Raw genomic sequence first — 18,841 nt, forward strand, 5'->3', positions numbered from 1 at the left:
TTTAATAGTATATATAAGTATATAGTACTTTAATAGTATATATAAGTATATAGTATATATAAATATAAAGTGAAGGTAGATAAAAATAAATAAATAAATAAATAATAAAAAGTGAATGTAAAGTGGTTAAATTCAACCTTTTTTTTCTCCTGGACTTTATTAAAAACAGGTCATTTAAAAACGATCAATAAGAAGTGAAAGAAGAGTGAAACCTTTTATTGTGATAAGTTTTTCAGCTACGTCGCCCAGCTCTATTTATCACTATTTTAAATTAACTTCAAGCTTGTCAGACTTTGAAATGAGTCATTGATTAATTGGAAAATGAATCTTCAGAATGAATAATAGTGTAAATTTTACTTTTTGTTCCTTGTTTTTTTTTTATTATTATTATTAAAGGCCTTTACACACTGGACGTGATTTTTTCGTGCCATTGATTCACACGTCAATATATTTTTTCGAACTGTTGTTTGTGTCATGAGAACTTTCACACAGAACGCAAATATAACGAAGCGAAACAGCGACGTGATTTTTTTTCACACAGCGAATAAAAGCATCAACCAATCACAAAGCTAATCTGCACAGACGGCTGTTTCTAGCCACGGCCCACGTGGGGTGTTGAGTCTCCTGCTGTGTGTGTTTTGAACTTATTGACCGTATCTATATTGATTGAGCGGACATGCAAACTGTTTAGGTTCAGTAACTTCCTGCTGTCAGTCGGCCTGGTGAAGGCAGTTTGTCCTCTCAGGAGCTGCAGCTGACAGGCGGCTGAACGCAGGTCGGAGATCATCATCATCATCATCATCATCACTCCAGGATGATGTCAACATCCTCCAGTGATGATGATGATCTTGTCCTTCTTCTCCTCACTCGACAAAAGAAGAGGAGAGCATTATATCCGCTCAGTCCACAACGGCTCCAACCTGCGTTCAGCGTCTCTGTCCACAGAAGCAGCCGCAGGACAAACTGTCCTCACCAGGCTGACGGACGGCAGGACGAGCTGTCGCTGATTCACATCGCTGTCAGTGTGAATAGTTTTGATCCGAACTATTCACAGGCGATTATTTCGCAATTTCGTGTCGTTTATTGGCGTCGCCCCCGATGTGTAAAGGCCTTAAGATGATGCAGCATTTGAACCTTTTTAAATATAATGATGTTATATAAACGTCCATCATCTCCTCCTCCTCCTCTGCGTCTTCATCCTCCAGGTGTTCATGGAGTTTGCGAAGGAGCAGGAGAACGAGGAGGACGAGCTGGGCTCCCTCAGCACGACGTTCCAGTGGCAGCGGCTGCGTCAGGACGGCGGCGCCGTTTCAGTCAACCACACAGACAGCATCGTGCACCAGCTTTAAATTTCCCACCTGAGAAGGGAGCAGGCCTTTTGGAGGGGGAGGGGGGGGGGCGGGGACTGACCAGGACTTGACCAATCCCCCCCGCCCTGCCTGCCTGCCTGCCTGCCTGCTGGACCTCGGCGCCTGAGGGGCTCACACCAAGCACCAAGCCCCCTGCTCCACGCCAACGACGCCCGCCACCTTTTAAATGAACGGGACAGACCCGGATGGGGGGGGGGCCTCCACATACACTGGGACTGTGTGTTTGTGTGTGCGTGTGTGTGTGTGTGTGTTTAGGCTCCGTGGGGGGTGGGGGGGGGGGCTGTTTACGTCCCCTCTCTGTGGCTCCGAGGCGTGCATGTGTGTGTGTGTGTGTGTGTGACCCTCATCCACTGGTGCTCCGTGTTTTTTTTTGAATCGCACTGACCGAGGGGGCCTGCAGTCGTCTTTTTGTTGTTTTTTTCCTCTCGACACACTGACGAGACACCTTCTCCTCTTTCTAACAGTGTTTTTTTTTTTTTTTTTTTTTTAATCTTCACAGGGAGTCAGAAAATACACACAAAAAAAATCTATATAATATATAATATTTATGCTTTGTAAACCTTTCCATCTGTCCTCCTCTGTGAGAGGCGTTACTGTAAGCGTGTTTGCTCGTCTCTCCAGATGTTGTGTTTGTGGAAATGTGTGTTTTGTTTTGTTTTTTTTTAAACACACTACCAGAACTGGGATCCATCCACGATCGTACCAAAGCAGCACATCTCTGAACCACACACACACCTCCTCACACATCGACACTGACAAGTACTTTTTTTTTTTTTTTTTTTTTTTTTTTTTAAAGTGTCAGTAGCATGTGCATAAATAGTTTGCATAATAGTTCTATTATTGATGTGGGTCAATGGAATGAGGTCATAACGCCTACTTTACTAACACTGGAGAAGAGAGATGCTACACAAGATGCTACAAGCCTCCTACTTACTTTTTTTTTTATTTTCTGCGAGGTTGAAGAAGAGGAAGAGGAAGAAGAAGAGTCCCCTTCTCCTCGTTTTACACCAGCACACGCATGCACATCTTCTAACATCCAGACCCCACGTTTAAAACTCTTCCATGGACTGAGTGTTTTTTCAGCATGCACGCTCACGAAGAGGCTTTGTTTTATTTTGAAATGTGGCGCACGGATGTTCGGGATGAGGGTTTTTTTTGTTTTGTTTTGTTTTCCAGATCTTTTTCCCCCCTGTGGCCTTCCTCTCTACAGGTTAAGCTTTTGAACTAGAGCCCATAGCTTTGGGAATGTAGTGTAGAATATGCACACCAGTACATGTAGCACACCGCCCTCGTCACACGTCATTAGCCGGAGGATGAGGATGGAGGAGGGAGGATGAGGAGGGAGGAGGAGGCGACAACCTCAAAACGCAAGGAAAGAGGTGTTTAAAAGCTTGAGGTTGCGTTCAGCCTTCTCTCAGCTGTTGATATTTTTTTTGATATTTTTCTGAATGTACCTCCAGTGAGAGGAGGGCTCGTAAACGGCTCCTGTCGTCACTTTTTTTTTCACTTTGGTGCCACTTTTACACACAAACCGTGTCTCTGTTAACACTATCTAGCCTGTTTTTTGTTTTTTTGGTGTGTGTGTTGTTTGTTTGTTTTTTGTGGTGTTGTGTAAAATGTGTGTAGCTGCATAATCTAGTATTTGTACAAGCAGGTATGTCGCTGGTGCGGATACACGTCAGCGAATCGATAAATTGTAATTTTTTTCATGACATTCAGGTGAGAAGACGAGCTGGTTAAAGGGAATTTTAAGACACTTTGTTGAACAGACTTGAGAGAAAAAAAAAAAAAGTGATTTGTCGGGTTTTTTTTATATTGTTGCTGATGATAAATAGACGTGGGAGGGAGATGTTTACCTACAGACTGAGCAGCTTCCTTTACTGTAAAGAACGAGCCTCAGGGCTGCTGGCTAGAGGGAGGGTGGACAGAATAATAGGAACAGTCTGATGTTGACTCAGTGCGACCACAACATGAACTCTGGCCTCAAAACTCAACATAAGCTTCACAGAGGAAGTGAATCATGCTGTCAGGTGTGTTTGTTTTATCCACCTCCGTAGGACAGAATGAACTTGGGGAGTTTTCATCTAGAAGCTTGAAAGTCCCCTTTTTTTAAAGAGAACCAAGTAAAGGTTTTTTTTTTTTTGATATGAATGATGAAGATTTAAATAAAAAAATATCCATCCTGAAAACATTTTCTGTCCCCACAGAACTCCGTCATGTGTCCGACTGACAGATTCAGACGTCTCACACGAGGTGTCTGTTACTTTCATGTGTTCACGCAGAAGCTTCATTTCATCTTTTAACAGAGTTTATTTGCTGAATCATGTTTTTGAAAGATTATAAAGATATAAAACCACAAACATTCGTCTATTTTACAGAAACTTAAAGCTTCAAATGACTTGAGGAAGTGAGTGAGAGTTCATGATATGTTGTGTTTTTTAAATATGAAAACTATTTAAACCTTGTCTGCATTTTTTTTTTTTTTTTTTTTGCACACATGTAGCCTTGTTTCCTCTCAGATCGGGGGACAAATGAAAAACACTGGCTCTGCGTTAAGGTGAACATGTGTGAACAGCATGGATGGGTTTCTTGATGTCATATATATATATATATAAATATATATAAATCTATATTTCTTTTTATATTTGTTTTCCCAAGTGCAATGAAGGGTTTGTGTTCACAAAAACAAACTTACACCAACGTTCATGTGTTCAGCCGTCAGTTTCGGTAACATGTAGCTCAAATAACATCAGCTTTTTTTGGGGTTTTTTTTTTTTGCACTTCTCTTTACTCCTGCTTCCAAAACACAAAACATCACATCCAGTTTGAGTTATTTCACATAAAGAAAACCAAAATATTGGAATTCTCTGTGGAAAGAAAAGCATTTAATTGTTATTAACAGCGGAGCAGGTTTTTGTTGTTTTTTTTTTGTTCCTGGTGGTGGTAAAATTGCACTATTTCTGGGAAGTTTTATAACCTTTCTTTATATTATGCAATCTTTGTAAGATTATCTGTGCACTGATTTTACTTTTTAAAGACTGTGGTTTAGCTGTGTGATGTATTTCCTCCTGTATCGCCTCCTCATGTCTGGATGGACACTTTGTGGTCTCTACACCACCTTTTCATGAATAAATGTTAATACAAATTATTCATTTGCCATTTTTTTCCCCCTTTAAATAGTTTGAACATTTCTGACAAACAGACCAGAGAACAGAAACTGATCCTGTTCAGTTTTTACATCCTGATCCTGAAACAACAATATTTCATGTCACTATTTTAGACATTAAAAAACAGATGTTGACCAAAGTGTTTTACAGAAGTGAACACAGTCAAGGTTTGTCACACAAGCAGAGTAGTTTTATTAGAGGCCTGGTTAAAAAATTTCAAAATAAAAGTGTTACAAAAGAGAATATTTATAAATGCTCAGTGTTAATTCATAAATACTAAAACTGATTCTGATGAACACTCTGAAAATAATCAATTGAAATAGACGTAGTTACACATTGTGACCACTGGAGGGCACGGGAAGCTTATTTATTTGTTTATTTGTAAATTTTAAAAAAATATTTGAGATTTAAAGATTTGATACTTGAAAAACATTGTAATATAGACAGAAAACACACTTTAACCTGCATATACTCAGCTATAAGGAGACAGGAAGCTAAAAGCTTCTACAAAAAACCCCTAAAAACTTTAAAGATTTATATTTTTATCACAAGTATTTATCACTTATGTGCAGTATAATGTATATTTGTATATATTTGTTTTCCTCTTCTCCTTTTTGAAACATTTTTTTTATATAATTGTAAATATTTTAATTTATACTCTAATTGATTTCACTGCCTTCAGTGTTACTGTCTGCTGTGTTGCTGTGTGCAAGTGACAATAAAACCTTTTGAAATGTCTTGAAAATCTTGAAAACAAGATAAACATAATTACATTCAATTAAAAAATAATGATGGACACGAGCATGAAAGACGACATACTTCTGCTGAAGGCCTTTAAAATAAAAATGTCACATAATGCAGCAGAGTAAATATGAAAATAAGAACGTTATGCTCGGAGCAAACGTAACAAGGCGTTATGGGCTCATAATTGAATACTAAATAAATAATAAAATAATAATAAGAACGTTTAATGGTCCTCTCTCTAGATCCAGTGGTTTGTCCATTCTGGGCTACTGTAGAAACATGGCGGTGCAACATGGCGGCCTCCGTGGAAGAGGACCTGCTTATTCTAAGGTAACGAAAACACAATGATTCTTATTTTCAGGTGATTATATAAATACTATATTCTATTCCTGTCCAGTCCGTTCTGCTCGATGCCAAATGCTAAATTCCACAAACTGCACCTTTAATGTTGGACGTCAGTCGGCTGAGTCAGTGATTTCTTTTAAAGTCTCTTGTTATAAAATGCTTTTTTTATCAGAGAGCGTTTCCCGATTTTACTTGAGTTTTTATTTTCTTTGATCTGTCTTTTATTTCTGTTTTTATTAATTTTAAAATTTCTCTTGTTTTAAACATTAAATTGTTTTTTTTTTATGTTGGTTCTTTTTAAACCTAATGATTTAATGATATGTCTGTTTTATTTGTGAAGCACCTTGTGACGTGGATTTTGAAACGTGATCTATAATAAAGATTATTATTATTATTATTATTATTATTATTATTATTATTATTATTATTATTATTATTATTATTATTATTATTATTTAATGTGATCTCGTTCCTGCAGTTTTTGGGTCGTGTTTATATGGTAAGGTTAAGGTCTAGCTATGTTTAGTCACAAAAAACACTTTAGTTGGAGAAAGATCATGTTTTCGGTTAGAATGTCTCACTCTCGCGAGATCTTCCGCAAATCTAGGGTTATCATTCGGACCTTTTTGTCCGTAACCGCTCTCCGTCCTTCCTGCTTGTGGGTGTGGACACAAATAATGGAGGAGAAGCTTCACTAGGTTGTTGCTTACAAGTTAGAAAACCAGTTTAAAATCGGATACCAGTCCCACGCTCAGACCCGTTCCTGGTTGCGGACTGTAGCTGGGATGCTTTGTCAGGATGGGAAATATTTTTGGAAAGAAGAAACAGACGCGAGTGACAGAACAAGACAAAGCGATTTTGGTGAGAGTCACGGCGAGCTAACGTTAGCTTCGTCACGCCAGACCGCTTTAAAAAAATGTGTTAATTTAATGACAGCGCGTGTCAGTGATGATAATAACCTTATTAATATAATATAATGTTAATAGATTAGCTGTCTGTAGGAGAAACTCTTCAATTCGGCTCTAATGTATCTAAAAATATATAAACTTTAAGATGTTTGTGTGTTGATTAACTTCAGCTGCCTTTAAAATGCACGTAACAAATATCATAAATCACATTTTAAAAGGTCAGAATTTAACTAATTTTACAAAGTGGTTCTTTAATTACATGTATGCAGAATTGTTCCGAAGAGCCTACTGTAGGTTTTGCCTTACTGGTGTTCTACTGGTGTACTACTGGTGCACTACTGGTGTGTTACTGGGTGTGTTACTGGGTGTGTGTTTGCCTGTAAATATTCAGATTATAGCTGCTGTTTTTTAACAGAGCAGCAAACTCTGCTGGTGATAATAATAATAACATCATAATAATAAACTTTATTTATTTGGCACTTTTCAAAACACAAAGTGCTTTTTACAAGTAAAAACAGAAACACATTATGAGACTCAAAGAGATTAAAATGGTTAAAATACTATAAACCAGTGGTTCTCTAAGTGGGGTCCGGGGACCCCCAGGGGTCGTTGATGGGGCTCCAGTGGGTCCCCAGTAACAAGGGGTGTAATTAGGGCTGGGTATCGGTTAAAAAAAAAATGACAACACCAGTACCAATACCAATAACCGTAAAGTGATACTTTAAAAATCTTATCAGATGGGGGTCCGTGGTCTAAATTGTGTCACTTTAGGCGTCCTTTATGTGAAAAAAGTTTGAGAACCACTGTCATAAAATACTGTTAAAACACAAAGAGATTAAAACAAACTAAAATGATATAAAATACAAATGAATTCACCTAAATGTGAGCAGCTGAATGTTATGAAAGAAGCAGTTTGAAGTGTAATGAGTGTATCTTCTCACTTAGAATATATTTTACATGTCTTTTTATTGTAAATTTCATTTTTTATACTATTTACAGTTACATAATCCTGTGTATATTTTGACTGTTATGAACCACAACATTAAAGCTAATTCCTCGTACGTGCTGCTTAAACCTGCTTGTGTTTCCGTCTCCGCAGCAACTGAAACAGCAAAGAGATAAACTGCGACAGTATCAGAAGAGGATCAACCTGCAGCTGGAGAAGGAGAGACTTTTAGCCAAACAGCTGCTGAAAGATGGCAAAAAAGAGTGAGAATGGAAAAATATTCCAACGATAAAAAACATCCTTTCAGCTTCTTATTCATATTAGAAATGTTTTGTAAATATCCAGATTATATATTTAGTACAAAATATGTTTATTTTAAACTTTTTCTTTGAGAATTTCAGCAGCAGAACAAGAAGAGGATGTTTTTTTTTAAATAAAACTTTATTAGTAGATTGTTTTGATGGGAGATTATAGGTTGATTTATTTTTTCTTGGGAATGTTTTATCCAGTTTTATCATTTATTTATTGTATTTTAATTGTTCTTTCATGCAGAGAGATTTTAACTGAACTCTCGTTTGGATTCAAACAGGAAAGCTCTCCTCTTGCTGAAGAAGAAGCGCTACCAGGACCAACTTCTAGACAAGACGGAGAACCAGATCAGCAACCTGGAGCGCATGGTGAGTGATGGGAGTGATGGCAGTGATGGGAGTGATGATGGGAGGACTGGACTGACGCTCAGCAGCAGCAGCTAAAGTGAAACTGACAGTTCATCTATTTCCTGCTCGTTTCAGGTTCAAGACCTGGAGTTTGTCCAGATTGAGAGGAAAGTCATCGAAGGCTTGAAAGTCGGAAACGATTGTCTGAAGAAAATGCACGAGGTAAACGGCGTTAAACGTCCCGGAAACATCCTTCAGAAATGACGTCGTCGTCTCGTGTCTGATGATTCTTTACTCTCTTTTCACGCTGCAGGTGATGTCTATTGAAGAAGTGGAACGGATTATGGATGAAACCCAAGATGCCATCGAGTACCAGAGAGTAAGTCCTCCATTAATGTCAGAAATACAGAACGACGAAGCTCTGAACCCTCCGTTTATTCTCCGGCAGGCAAACTTTTCCTTCTTATAGATGACGTCACATCTTTTTATATGACTCTTCATAAAACTGCAGTAAATCCCCCAAAATATGGTGTTATAACATCTTATAAACTCACAATATGCTCAACATAAAGATGCAACATTGGACCAACTGACCAGAACATGTTTTTGCTGTTTGTTGAGTGTCAACAACGTCTCTAGTCTGGTAAAAAGCGCTTAACTCCAGGTGAAACTACTCCGAGTTGAATAAACTGACTCAAATCAGCTGTTCTGGAACCGGAAACTCAGAGTTTCTTATCTCAGAGTAGATCAACTCAGAGTTCAGGATTAGACTCAGAGTTTGTTGAACCTGCTTTGTGAAACAGACCCCAGGACATGTTTGCTGTTCCTGTTTATGTTTATGTAGTAAACATAAGCTGCTGTCAGCAGATAAATCCTGAAACTGCTTAATAAACCAAATTGATTCTTGAATGAATTAAAAGAACAAACTTCTGACAGTCGTCCAATCAGCTGGTCCTGATGTAGATCTGATCCCAACATTCAATTAATGTTCAAATCCCAGTAGATTCAATTGAAGGTTGTTATTTAAATTATTATAACACCTTTACTCACGTAGTTGTTCATGTTTGGTAAATACTGACAGATGAATTTCAATAAGTAAGCGAGTGTTTCTGCATATTTGAAGTTCATGCTGGTTTTTAATCTCTGATCTTCAAAATAAAACATATAAAAAATGTAAATATTTTCTATATATATTATTGATATTTTTAAATATAGACCAATAATCCGTTTAGCTTTAAAATGTCACTTTAACTGTTTTATTGTAATCTATTTATTTTGTGAAGTGTTTTATAATTTTATACTTTTATTTTGATAGTCTTCTATTACTCTGTAACCGTTCTCTCATCATTTACTTTCTTCTTCTTTTAAAGTAGCTTTTATTAAATCCTTCTCTTTCTAATCTGTTGTTATCTTTTATTATTTATTTTAATTTTAATATTTTTCTTGTATCTTGTTGTGCGTTAATCTCTCGATCCGTATTTACCGTCCTGTGTGTTCATCGATCACATGTGCAGCAGTTTGGATTCCACTTCGTCCGAAAGGTTTTTTTTTGTCTGAAGAAAGTTTGACGGATTGAACAGAAATCTGACAGTTTTTTGTGTTTCTGGCAGCAAATCGACGACATGTTGGCCGGATCTTTATCACAGGAAGATGAAGACGCTGTTCTGGCTGAGCTGGAGGCCATAACTCAGGTTAGTTCCATCACTGTCACCGTGTTTATGTTTAAAAACTCAGATCTGATCAGATCACACATCCGTAATAATCCATAACCCCGAAGCGGCGCTCGTATCTTTCTGCTGACGGCGTGTCGTCTCTGATCTGTAATAAACTGTCTCAGGGAGACGTCGAGCTTCCCGAAGTTCCCTCAGACGAGCTGCCAGACGTCCCCGAAGCCACAGAGGAGAAGAAGCCGGGTTTGTTTCTCTCTTTATCTTTTTTTCCCTTCATGCGTCCTGAACTTTGTCCTTCTTTATCATATGTGATGTCACTGATCTGTAACGTCTGGAGCAGCAGCAGACGGGACTCTAGTTTCATGTATCGATCCTGGTTGATTCTGATGATGATTCTGAGAAGAGAAAAGATTAGCCGCCATAAACATTTGTAGTAAATTAGATAAAAACGCTGCGATCTGGAGGAGTTACGTAACAGTCGTTCAGCAGGTCACAAACGTGTGAATCAGTTCAGAAGAAGAGCTGCAGAAACATGATTAATAATCTGCAGAAACATTGTTTATCTCAGCAGCTCACAGCTGTTTGTCAAGTCTGTACAAAATCTATACGAAAGGCAAGACAAGCACATAACATACACAAGCTATTCAAAGAAAAACAACATAAAAACATTCAAATGGCAATTAAAACGATAGAGAACTGATTTCTGAACAGATATGAAAAGTTTTCCCACATACAACACAGGAAATAAAGTGAAGTAGAGACATCAATTGATCAATTAATGAAGCACTAATGAAGTCCTGCAGCTCTAAGCGTGTGTGTGTGTGTGTGTGTGTGTGTTATCTGTATCAGACAGGTTTCATGTCGTCTGTCAGGTCGTGTGTCACAGTTACAGCCTTGTATGAACTTTAAGAATGAAGCTGATGTGTGAAAGTGTCGTAGAGATTTTATATTTGTGTAAAGGAAGCAGCAGCGGTCGACGTCTGATAAACCTGTTTTTTGTTTCAGAGAGGGAACGTCCGAGGAAGAAGGCAGAGCCGGAGCTGCTGGCCGCGTAGGAACACTGACTTGACCTTCTTGACCTCCTTCAGCTGACCTGCAGGCTGCTGGACTTTTTTTTTTCTCTCCACCACAAACACACACACACACACACACACACACACACACACACACACATTTTGCTGCAGAACTCTTCTGTCCTTCAGAGGTCTGTGACGACAGCAGCAGCAGCAGCAGCAGCAGCAGCAGCAGCAGCAGCAGACGCTCTCAGTCAGATTCTGGGCTTCCTTCATCACATCCGGCTGCTGTTCTCGTCGTGGAGGACCGGTTCACCGCAGCGGAAAGAATAAAAAAAAAATGCTGATTTGAACCATGAAGACCTGTGAGATCAGATAACTGTGCCTAACATTTGTTTCATTAGTGTTATTTCTCTACTGTGTGTTCACTACTAAATCATTTTTAATTCAACTGAAATGCACGTATGTATTTACTCAACGTAACATCGTCTCCTCCTGACGGATATGATTTCTATCTTCAAGTTTTTAAAGGGTCATTTTTACTCAAATCACAGAAAGATATATTTAACCTCTTACATCTAGTTTTATCTCGTTGCTTAGTCAACTGACAGAAAACTGTCGACTATTTTGACGACTGATGAATCATTTTGAGTCTTTTTTTTTTTTTTTTTAAGAGAAAATACTAAAATTGTCGCTTAAAGTTGCACATATCCTGGTTTATTTAGTGTTTCATGGCAGGAAACTGAACATCTTTGAGTTGTAAGCTGTAAGTCGGGACAAAAACAAGACATTTTATAGACTAAACGACTAACTGACTAATCGAGAAAATAATCTTTATCCGACTCTGAGACTCCTGCTTCCACGTCAGTTACATTTATAAATCTCTGATTCATCCGCAGACCTCGTTATCAACAGTTTTCATCTGGAATACTGAAGAAATATTCCCTCTGAAAACAGTAAGAGATCCAAAATAAGTATCGCTGCCACCGTGGAAAAAAAAAAAAAATCAAAGATTGGCTCAGTTTCTTGTTTTAACGATCCGTAGAAGATGTACGGTGTTACTATCCCGCTTTATCTCGTTATATGGCAGAACTTATCTCGTTAAAACAAGGTGTTGAGCTGTTAAACTCGTTAAAAGGAGATCCAGTCACAGGAGCTACGTCGGTAATTTGCTGCCGTAGCAGAAAGCAAAAAGATTGAATGTTTTTCTTGTATTTTGGGTGCACTGACCCTTTAAGGCGTGTGTGTGTGTGTTATAATCTTCTCACAGTGCGGGCCTTGTCCACGAGTTATTCGACCCGCCCTGGAACTTTCTCCTAAAGCGCGGAAAACATTTGCATAAGAGTCCGTTTCACACACACACACACACACCATATTCTCTCAGTCTGACCTCTTTCCAAGCAGCTTAACTAATCTAATTCTCTTCTCTCCTTGTGGATTAGTTCAGTGTCATTGGAGAAAGGGCTAATCATATCGTCAGAGGCCCCGCCCCCCACCTCCTCCCTCCCTCCACCCCCCCCCCTCGGACAACAGTTGTTAATCTCTTCAAGCTAATAATAACCTGACAGAAGTTGGATCTTTACCCGCTGAGTGATATCCTGTTAATTATTTTACCGTTCATATCACGTTCAGGTTCACTCGTGTAGGAACGACGGCCTGCGTTCGTCGAGCTTTAAGCTGGCGTATCTGTTGAAGATCCATCCGACTGTAAATCAGTTCATCTGGCAGACATGAAAACACTCGATGACCGATAGCGTCGGCAGGCCGCTCCTTTCATCGAACGCGTCGTCTTGAAATTGATTTGGAAGTTGTTCCTCTCTGTGTACATTCTTTTTACAATAAAAAGTGTTTTTTTTATTGTCATATCTCTTCTGTTGTCTTCTTTTTATGTTTACAGTTTATTGAGGTTATTTTTCCGTGATTGAACACAAGGTGGCAGCAAGAGACAAACTTCTGTCTTCTGTTTTTCATGGTTTGGAGTCTTCTTAGTTTCCATGAAGGGGGAATATTAAAGGTGCAATATGTAAGAATTTTAGTTTAAAACATTCAGAAATGAACTACATTTATCAACAGATTATGAAGAGATAAGAGTTTTCATGTGATGTCAGAGACGTTTTATGTTTAGACCTGTCTCGTATTACCGCAGCGAGTCCGACACGAGAGGATGAAGAGGTTGCATTTCTTCTTCTAGGTTAGATTTATTCAAGCGAATGTTAGCTTAGCATTAGCACTGGATTGACGTTGCTATCATACTTAAGTAAAGTTCTACAGACACCACAACTTCCTGGTGATGTGCTGCCCCCAACTGGTCTGGAGTGTAGAACAGTTCTTACATAGTCTACCTTTAAAGCTTTTGCAGCTGCACAAAGAAATAACACGTCAATTAATTAATCAATCTCAAACTTTATTTATAAAGCACTTTTCACACCAGTCAAGTGCAACTCAAAGTGCTTAACGAGCGATCAATAAACAAACAGAATAGTGAATATGGATCAGGAGATTAATGCAAAAAACAACAAACAGTAAAATAAATAGATTACAAGAAGAATTAAAACAAAACAGGAGACAGACGATTAAAGATGCTGCAGAGTTGGTGTGAATGGGAGGAAATCTCTGCCGCCCAGTTCCAACACCAGTAGATGAAACCAGTAGAGTAGATGCTGTTAAACCAGCAGATTAATAACTATGCTTTAATTCATTAATAGTTTGTATGTTATATATAGATTTAATCTGTAAATGAAGATACTGGAAGGTTGAAACACACAATCTCTCTTTACTATATTATATATTATTTAAGAAATAATACAAATCTACATTTCTACAGACATTAAACAGCTGTTTTATGTTAATTATGTTTTGTGTTTGATTGTCTTCCTACTTTCTTTTATTCGTCCTTGCTGGTGAAGCACTTTGTTGTTTGTGCTATATGGTGCTATATAAATAAAGTTATTATCATTATATTGTTATTAAATGTTCCAGTATACACTGTGGCCTTGGACTAACCTCTTCAAACAAAACCTTTATATGGATGATTCATCGCTCGGGTATACTGCGAGCCTGAAATAGCTTCAATTTGACATTGTTGACTTACAGAAATCCACTTCACAGCGATGTTCTCTTCTTGAATGAACTGGAGCTGCAGCATTACAGGTGCTGTGTGTGTGTGTGTGTGTGTGTGTGTGTGTGTGTGTGTGTGTGTGTGTGTGTGTGTGTGTGTGGGAGTGGGAGTGGGCGACGCACAGACAAGAAACCTGAATGTCAGAGCGCCACGCTGATGAGTCACAGACGTGGATCTGAAGCTTGAGAGGACGATGGTGAGTGGGACGGACGTGAAGAGGAGCTGCTGAATGGACGCAGGTGTAGGTGTGTGTGTGTGTGTGTGTGTGTGTGTGTGTGTGTGTGTGTGCTGCCCACCTGAGTTCTGCCTGTACCTGACTACACCTCCACTGCTGTCAAGTGATTTCATTATAGACACGCTGTCATGTTTAAAGTTCCCTCAAGAGTGATAAAAGACTAATAATTTGTGTCTGATATGTTTTTTTTTCAACCCCAAAAAGTTCAATTATCTTGTTAAAAATCCTTAAAATCACATCTACTCCTTCTCCCTCATTAAAAATCCTGAATCTGTGTAAATACAGCTCATTTCAGAAGTTGAACCGCTGTGTCAAGACGTCTCCTGCTTCACTGTAAAGTCTGTTTTCAGTGTTTGTGAACTGGAGGCTTCAAGTTTCCACTACTGGACCGGGATTTGCTTCCAAACCAGTTGTGATGTCACAAAATCTTTTCTAGCTTTTGTCTCTTTTGTCTCATTCGAGAGGACGTACGTCTCAGATTCTAATTCATTTCTGTGAAGAAAACAACCGAATCAATCATGTAATAAGGATAAAGGATGCAGGGTAGACGTGATGATGTATTTACGGAGCCTTAAATAGAGGCTCATCTTAAAGGATAAGTTCCTCCTGTTCATACTGGATATTAAAAGATCCCCTTTAAATGTGCTTTCAATGTAAATGATGGAGGCCAAAATCCACAGTGTCTTTGTTGCATCAAATTCCCTCTTTGTGTTTCCTCGGACAGTGTTTCCCTGTTGAGCTGCAGGTGGAAGTATAGTAACAAAAAGAGGGACTTTGGCACTAAAAAGACTGTAACGTTGAAAGATATCTACTTGATTTGACTCATTTGAAGCTTCATATTAGCGTCAGATAAACTTTTAAATACATTTTTTTATGCACAGAAGGAGGATTTTGTGGATTTTGTCCCTCATCACTTCCATTGTAAGTGCTTTATGAAGGGTCAGTCTCTAGTCTTCATCAGCAAATTGCAGTTCATTTGACAGTCTGACACGTCTCTGACTGCTGAAAATGACACAGCGTTTCATCTTTTTTTAAAAATTTTAAACTGTATTTAATTGTGTATTTTTTTTTTTTACATTACTGAGACATTTCATCACAAAGACCTAATAGCTACATACAGTATTCATTGTGTGTATAATTAGGCTATAAGACGGATTTGAATTCAACAGACATAATGGAAGCCTGCATTCAATTATAGGCAATAATAGCGAGGACTGAATAGTCTCAGAGGAGTAAATCAATATGCTCGCTGACACTGTGAATGTTAGTGTTTGCTCCGGCAAAGATCAAACATGCCTGATTGATTTTCATTAAATGTCAGCAGTTTGGTGTCTTGGGGACGTGCTTTAATCAGATGTGACAATCAACACAGCTTATTTTCCACTTTATTATCCGATCTGCCAGCAGCTATGAAATATCCTGTCTATTTTATCCACTGGTGGAAAGTAACTAAGTACATTTACTCTGTACTTAAGTACGGTTTTGAGGTACTTGTACTTTACTTGAGTATTTCCATGTGATGCTACTTTATACTTTCTACTCCACTACATTTATTTGACAGCTTTAGTTACTTTTCAGATGAAGATTTGACACAATGGATAATATAACAAGCTTTTAAAATACAACACATTGTTAAAGATGAAACCAGTGGTTTCCAACCTTTTTGTCTTTTGACGTCTTACAAAAAGCAGTGTGTAGTCGGGGTCACATTTCACATGTCTATGAGTTGTTAACAGCTCCACCAAATAGTGATTTTTCCCTCTAAACTTCTCACATGCTTTCATTTCAATAAATGTTCAAATGATCCAATATTTCAGCAAAAATCAAAGATTAGAGAAAAAGTCCAAAAACTGAAAACAGATTTGTGTATCAGAACTTTGTTTTTTCTTCTTTCCTCTCCCATTAATCATCTCACCACCCCTCAGATTTATCTGCTGACCCTTTAGAGGGGCCCGACCCCTAGGTTGGGCACCACTGGACTAAACTAGCTAACTGTATATAAAGCTGCATTGCTGTATTAATACTTTTACTTAAATAAAGGATCTGAGTACGTCTTCCACCTCTGATTCAATCTCTGTTTCTTTCTTCTGCTCACTTTGTCTCTTTCTCATAAATTCTCATTCAAAGGCCTTCAGATCGTGACGTGCAGAAATGTGTAGGATTCCCCAACCCACCTTACAAGGCTTTGAAATCCAAGAAAATGTGGCTGCATCCCACTCAGAAACAGCAGAGCCCACTCAGCCAAAAGGAGTGGAGCCACACAAATATAGAGCAGAGTAAACAGATTGTCTCCAGTTTATTGAATGATGCATCGTCGAAAAACCCAAAAAACACTCCAATAGGGGTTTAAAATGTCAGATACAGTATCATATTATATAAAAAAAATAAAAATTATTCAGCAAAAAGTCACTATAGGATACAACAGAGACATAGTATAAGAGCTTATATGAATATTATGGGAATATCATACAAATATTAAAGTGTTTTGACGTTATTATATATATATATATATATATATATATATATATATATATATATATATATATATATATATATATAAGTGTGTTGTATAAATGGGTTGAAACTGGCCTAGTTTCTGTATGGAGATGCTCAGTCAGGTCTTCTGAATGGGTGTAGCAGAGGCGGCGCGCGGCGGCGTGGGCAGCGCGTGACACAGCGGAGGAGGCGTGGCTTGTTTAAATGCTATGCTGCATTCATAGGCTCACTGTGAAGCTCGTAGATACCAGTGTCACACCTGCTTTTGGTTAAAACTAAAAACCAGTGAAGCAGTGGACCAGAGGGAAAAAAAATCAGAAACCAAAAAGGAGAAATTGATATTTTATATTATTTTATTTCTTGATTGTGCACCCTAGTATTAGAATATTTTGATTAAAGGAGCTATATCATGCACATTTACAGGTCTATATTTTCAATCTGGGGTTCTACTGGAATATCTTTGCATGATTTCCAGTTAAAAACTCCTTATTTATCTTATACTGGCTCTTTATGTAGCCCCTCAGTTCAACCTCTGTCAACAAACCATTAAAACAAACTAAAGTAGTTCGATTTCACTACTTTTTCTTGTTCTTTACTTTAAATGTCACCTTCTGAAATACATCCATACATGTTCGAGCCGAAATCTGATCTGAAACATGAGAGGACAACGTGGACAACCCAAGCAACAACCTTAGCAACAAAAGCTATGGAACTGACGGCCATTTAGCTAACAAGCTAACGTCAAGTGATAACACGTCGTTCTATCATAAGCAGAGCAGACGGTCACACTGAGCCTGATTGCATCCTGCAACACGACACAAGAGCTACAGACTCTGAACTACAACGCATATTAGTTTTCCTGCTAAAGTCTCCTTCTCATCTAACTTACAAACGTGAACACACGTCTTGTCCTGCAGCTTAGCTTATTAAACGTGCCACCAAACAAACATTCATGGGGGAAAAGTGCACTGCTAACGTCAACTTCTCAGCTGTAGCACATTTAACAGCATGTAAACATACCTGCAGATGTCACTTTGGACCTGTTAGATGCTGACTTGTACACTTGAGTATGCGACAGGTGTGTCAGAGAGCACAGCTTGAATAAAAATAAAGAAAAAAATATCCAAGACACTGTTTTACTGCTGATATATATGTTTATTTACCAGGTTTCAGTCAGATACCATGTAAAGGTGGAGTAGAACTAAACATCATAAATAACCTAAATAAATATCCATGTAGTGAGTTGTTTTAAAATTTGATCAAGTAAAAATGTTCAATTAAAATTTCTATTATTTATCTAAAGTTCGTATTATCAATGTTTTACCACGTTAGGGGTGTCAAATCACCTGTCGTGGAAAGTGAAGAGTCTGCAGGTTTTTCTTCCAATCAAAGACTTTTCCTTGAAGGGAAGTACCCGTCAGTGATTTCACCTGCTGAGGTGATCAGTTGGAAACAGAGAGACGTTTGGGTTTCTGTGGTCAAGGCTATTTACTGTAAGTAAAGCCCTCCAGATATCCAGCAACACCAAGCTCCAGTCCTACTGTATGTCAACATGTTTGTGCTAATTTAATTGAGAAGTTGTTTGGAAATATGCACCACTAAAGCATGATAGCAACTGACATAACAGGGACCTTATATTGCATTCTTCTTCACCTGATCTTGAACAGGATCTCTGTGTCAAATTCCATATTTCAACATCAAGATATACTTTACTTTTCTTAATTGCAGTTCCGTTTGATTTTTGATATTATCATAACCAGTTTGGAAGCCAATCTTGGTCCAATATTCAACTGATATTCAATATCAAGTGTGATGTGGAAACTTGAAGCCTCCACTGCACAAACACTGAGAATCGACTATATATATGTTATAATATACTGTAATATTTTTAATGCAGGACTTTCACTTGTAATGGAGTACTTTTATGCTTTATTATTGCAACTTTTACTTAAGTAAAAGATCACAATATTGAGTAATACTAGAATATTCAATAGGCCTACAGAGGATGAATTGCACATTATTGAAAAGCAACAGAGAAATGAAATGTTTTAAGACCATTTGTAATAGAAATGAGAGCCTGAGAACATCTCAGGTCCTCGGGGAGGCATCTATGAAAAAGCCATATTCACTGTATAAAACATTTAAATTTTCTAGCATCATGTTCTGCGGTTTA

At 38.1% G+C, this 18,841-nt stretch overlaps 2 protein-coding genes and 1 long non-coding RNA gene across 8 annotated transcripts in view; 2 read left to right on the forward strand and 1 right to left on the reverse strand.

Annotated features, from left to right (window-relative positions):
• Positions 1-4,518, forward strand: part of abca5 (ATP-binding cassette, sub-family A (ABC1), member 5) — a 31,367-nt gene extending 26,849 nt beyond the window's left edge. For all 6 annotated transcript variants that reach the window (XM_044338328.1, XM_044338323.1, XM_044338326.1 and 3 more), the window contains one exon: positions 1,206-4,518. In XM_044338328.1, coding sequence (XP_044194263.1) covers positions 1,206-1,349 — 144 coding nt within the window. In that variant the 3' untranslated portion in view covers positions 1,350-4,518. The remainder of the gene's footprint in view (positions 1-1,205) is intronic.
• On the reverse strand, positions 2,000-11,015 carry LOC122971609. The gene is made up of 3 exons (XR_006399530.1): positions 10,934-11,015; positions 9,060-9,062; positions 2,000-2,105 (listed from the first exon to the last, which is right to left on the reverse strand). It is a non-coding gene; the product is annotated as an uncharacterized LOC122971609 (long non-coding RNA).
• On the forward strand, positions 6,262-11,302 carry chmp6b (charged multivesicular body protein 6b). The gene is made up of 8 exons (XM_044338335.1): positions 6,262-6,487; positions 7,634-7,743; positions 8,070-8,157; positions 8,272-8,358; positions 8,450-8,515; positions 9,747-9,827; positions 9,974-10,049; positions 10,812-11,302. Exons 1-8 carry the CDS (start codon positions 6,425-6,427, stop codon positions 10,859-10,861), a joined length of 621 nt encoding a protein of 206 aa, XP_044194270.1. The 5' UTR covers positions 6,262-6,424; the 3' UTR covers positions 10,862-11,302.
• The last annotated feature ends 7,539 nt before the right edge of the window (positions 11,303-18,841 follow it).

The sequence above is a fragment of the Thunnus albacares genome, chromosome 20, assembly GCF_914725855.1.
Source record: "Thunnus albacares chromosome 20, fThuAlb1.1, whole genome shotgun sequence".
NCBI classification, from domain to species: domain Eukaryota; kingdom Metazoa; phylum Chordata; class Actinopteri; order Scombriformes; family Scombridae; genus Thunnus; species Thunnus albacares.

Bases quoted from the DNA above. Each gene is read 5' to 3' on its own strand.
- chmp6b (XM_044338335.1), top strand. From the start codon at position 6,425: ATGGGAAATATTTTTGGAAAGAAGAAACAGACGCGAGTGACAGAACAA. The intron at 8,158-8,271 runs GTGAGTGATGGG...TGCTCGTTTCAG, and splicing joins TCAGCAACCTGGAGCGCATG to GTTCAAGACCTGGAGTTTGT. The intron at 9,828-9,973 runs GTTAGTTCCATC...AAACTGTCTCAG, and splicing joins AGCTGGAGGCCATAACTCAG to GGAGACGTCGAGCTTCCCGA.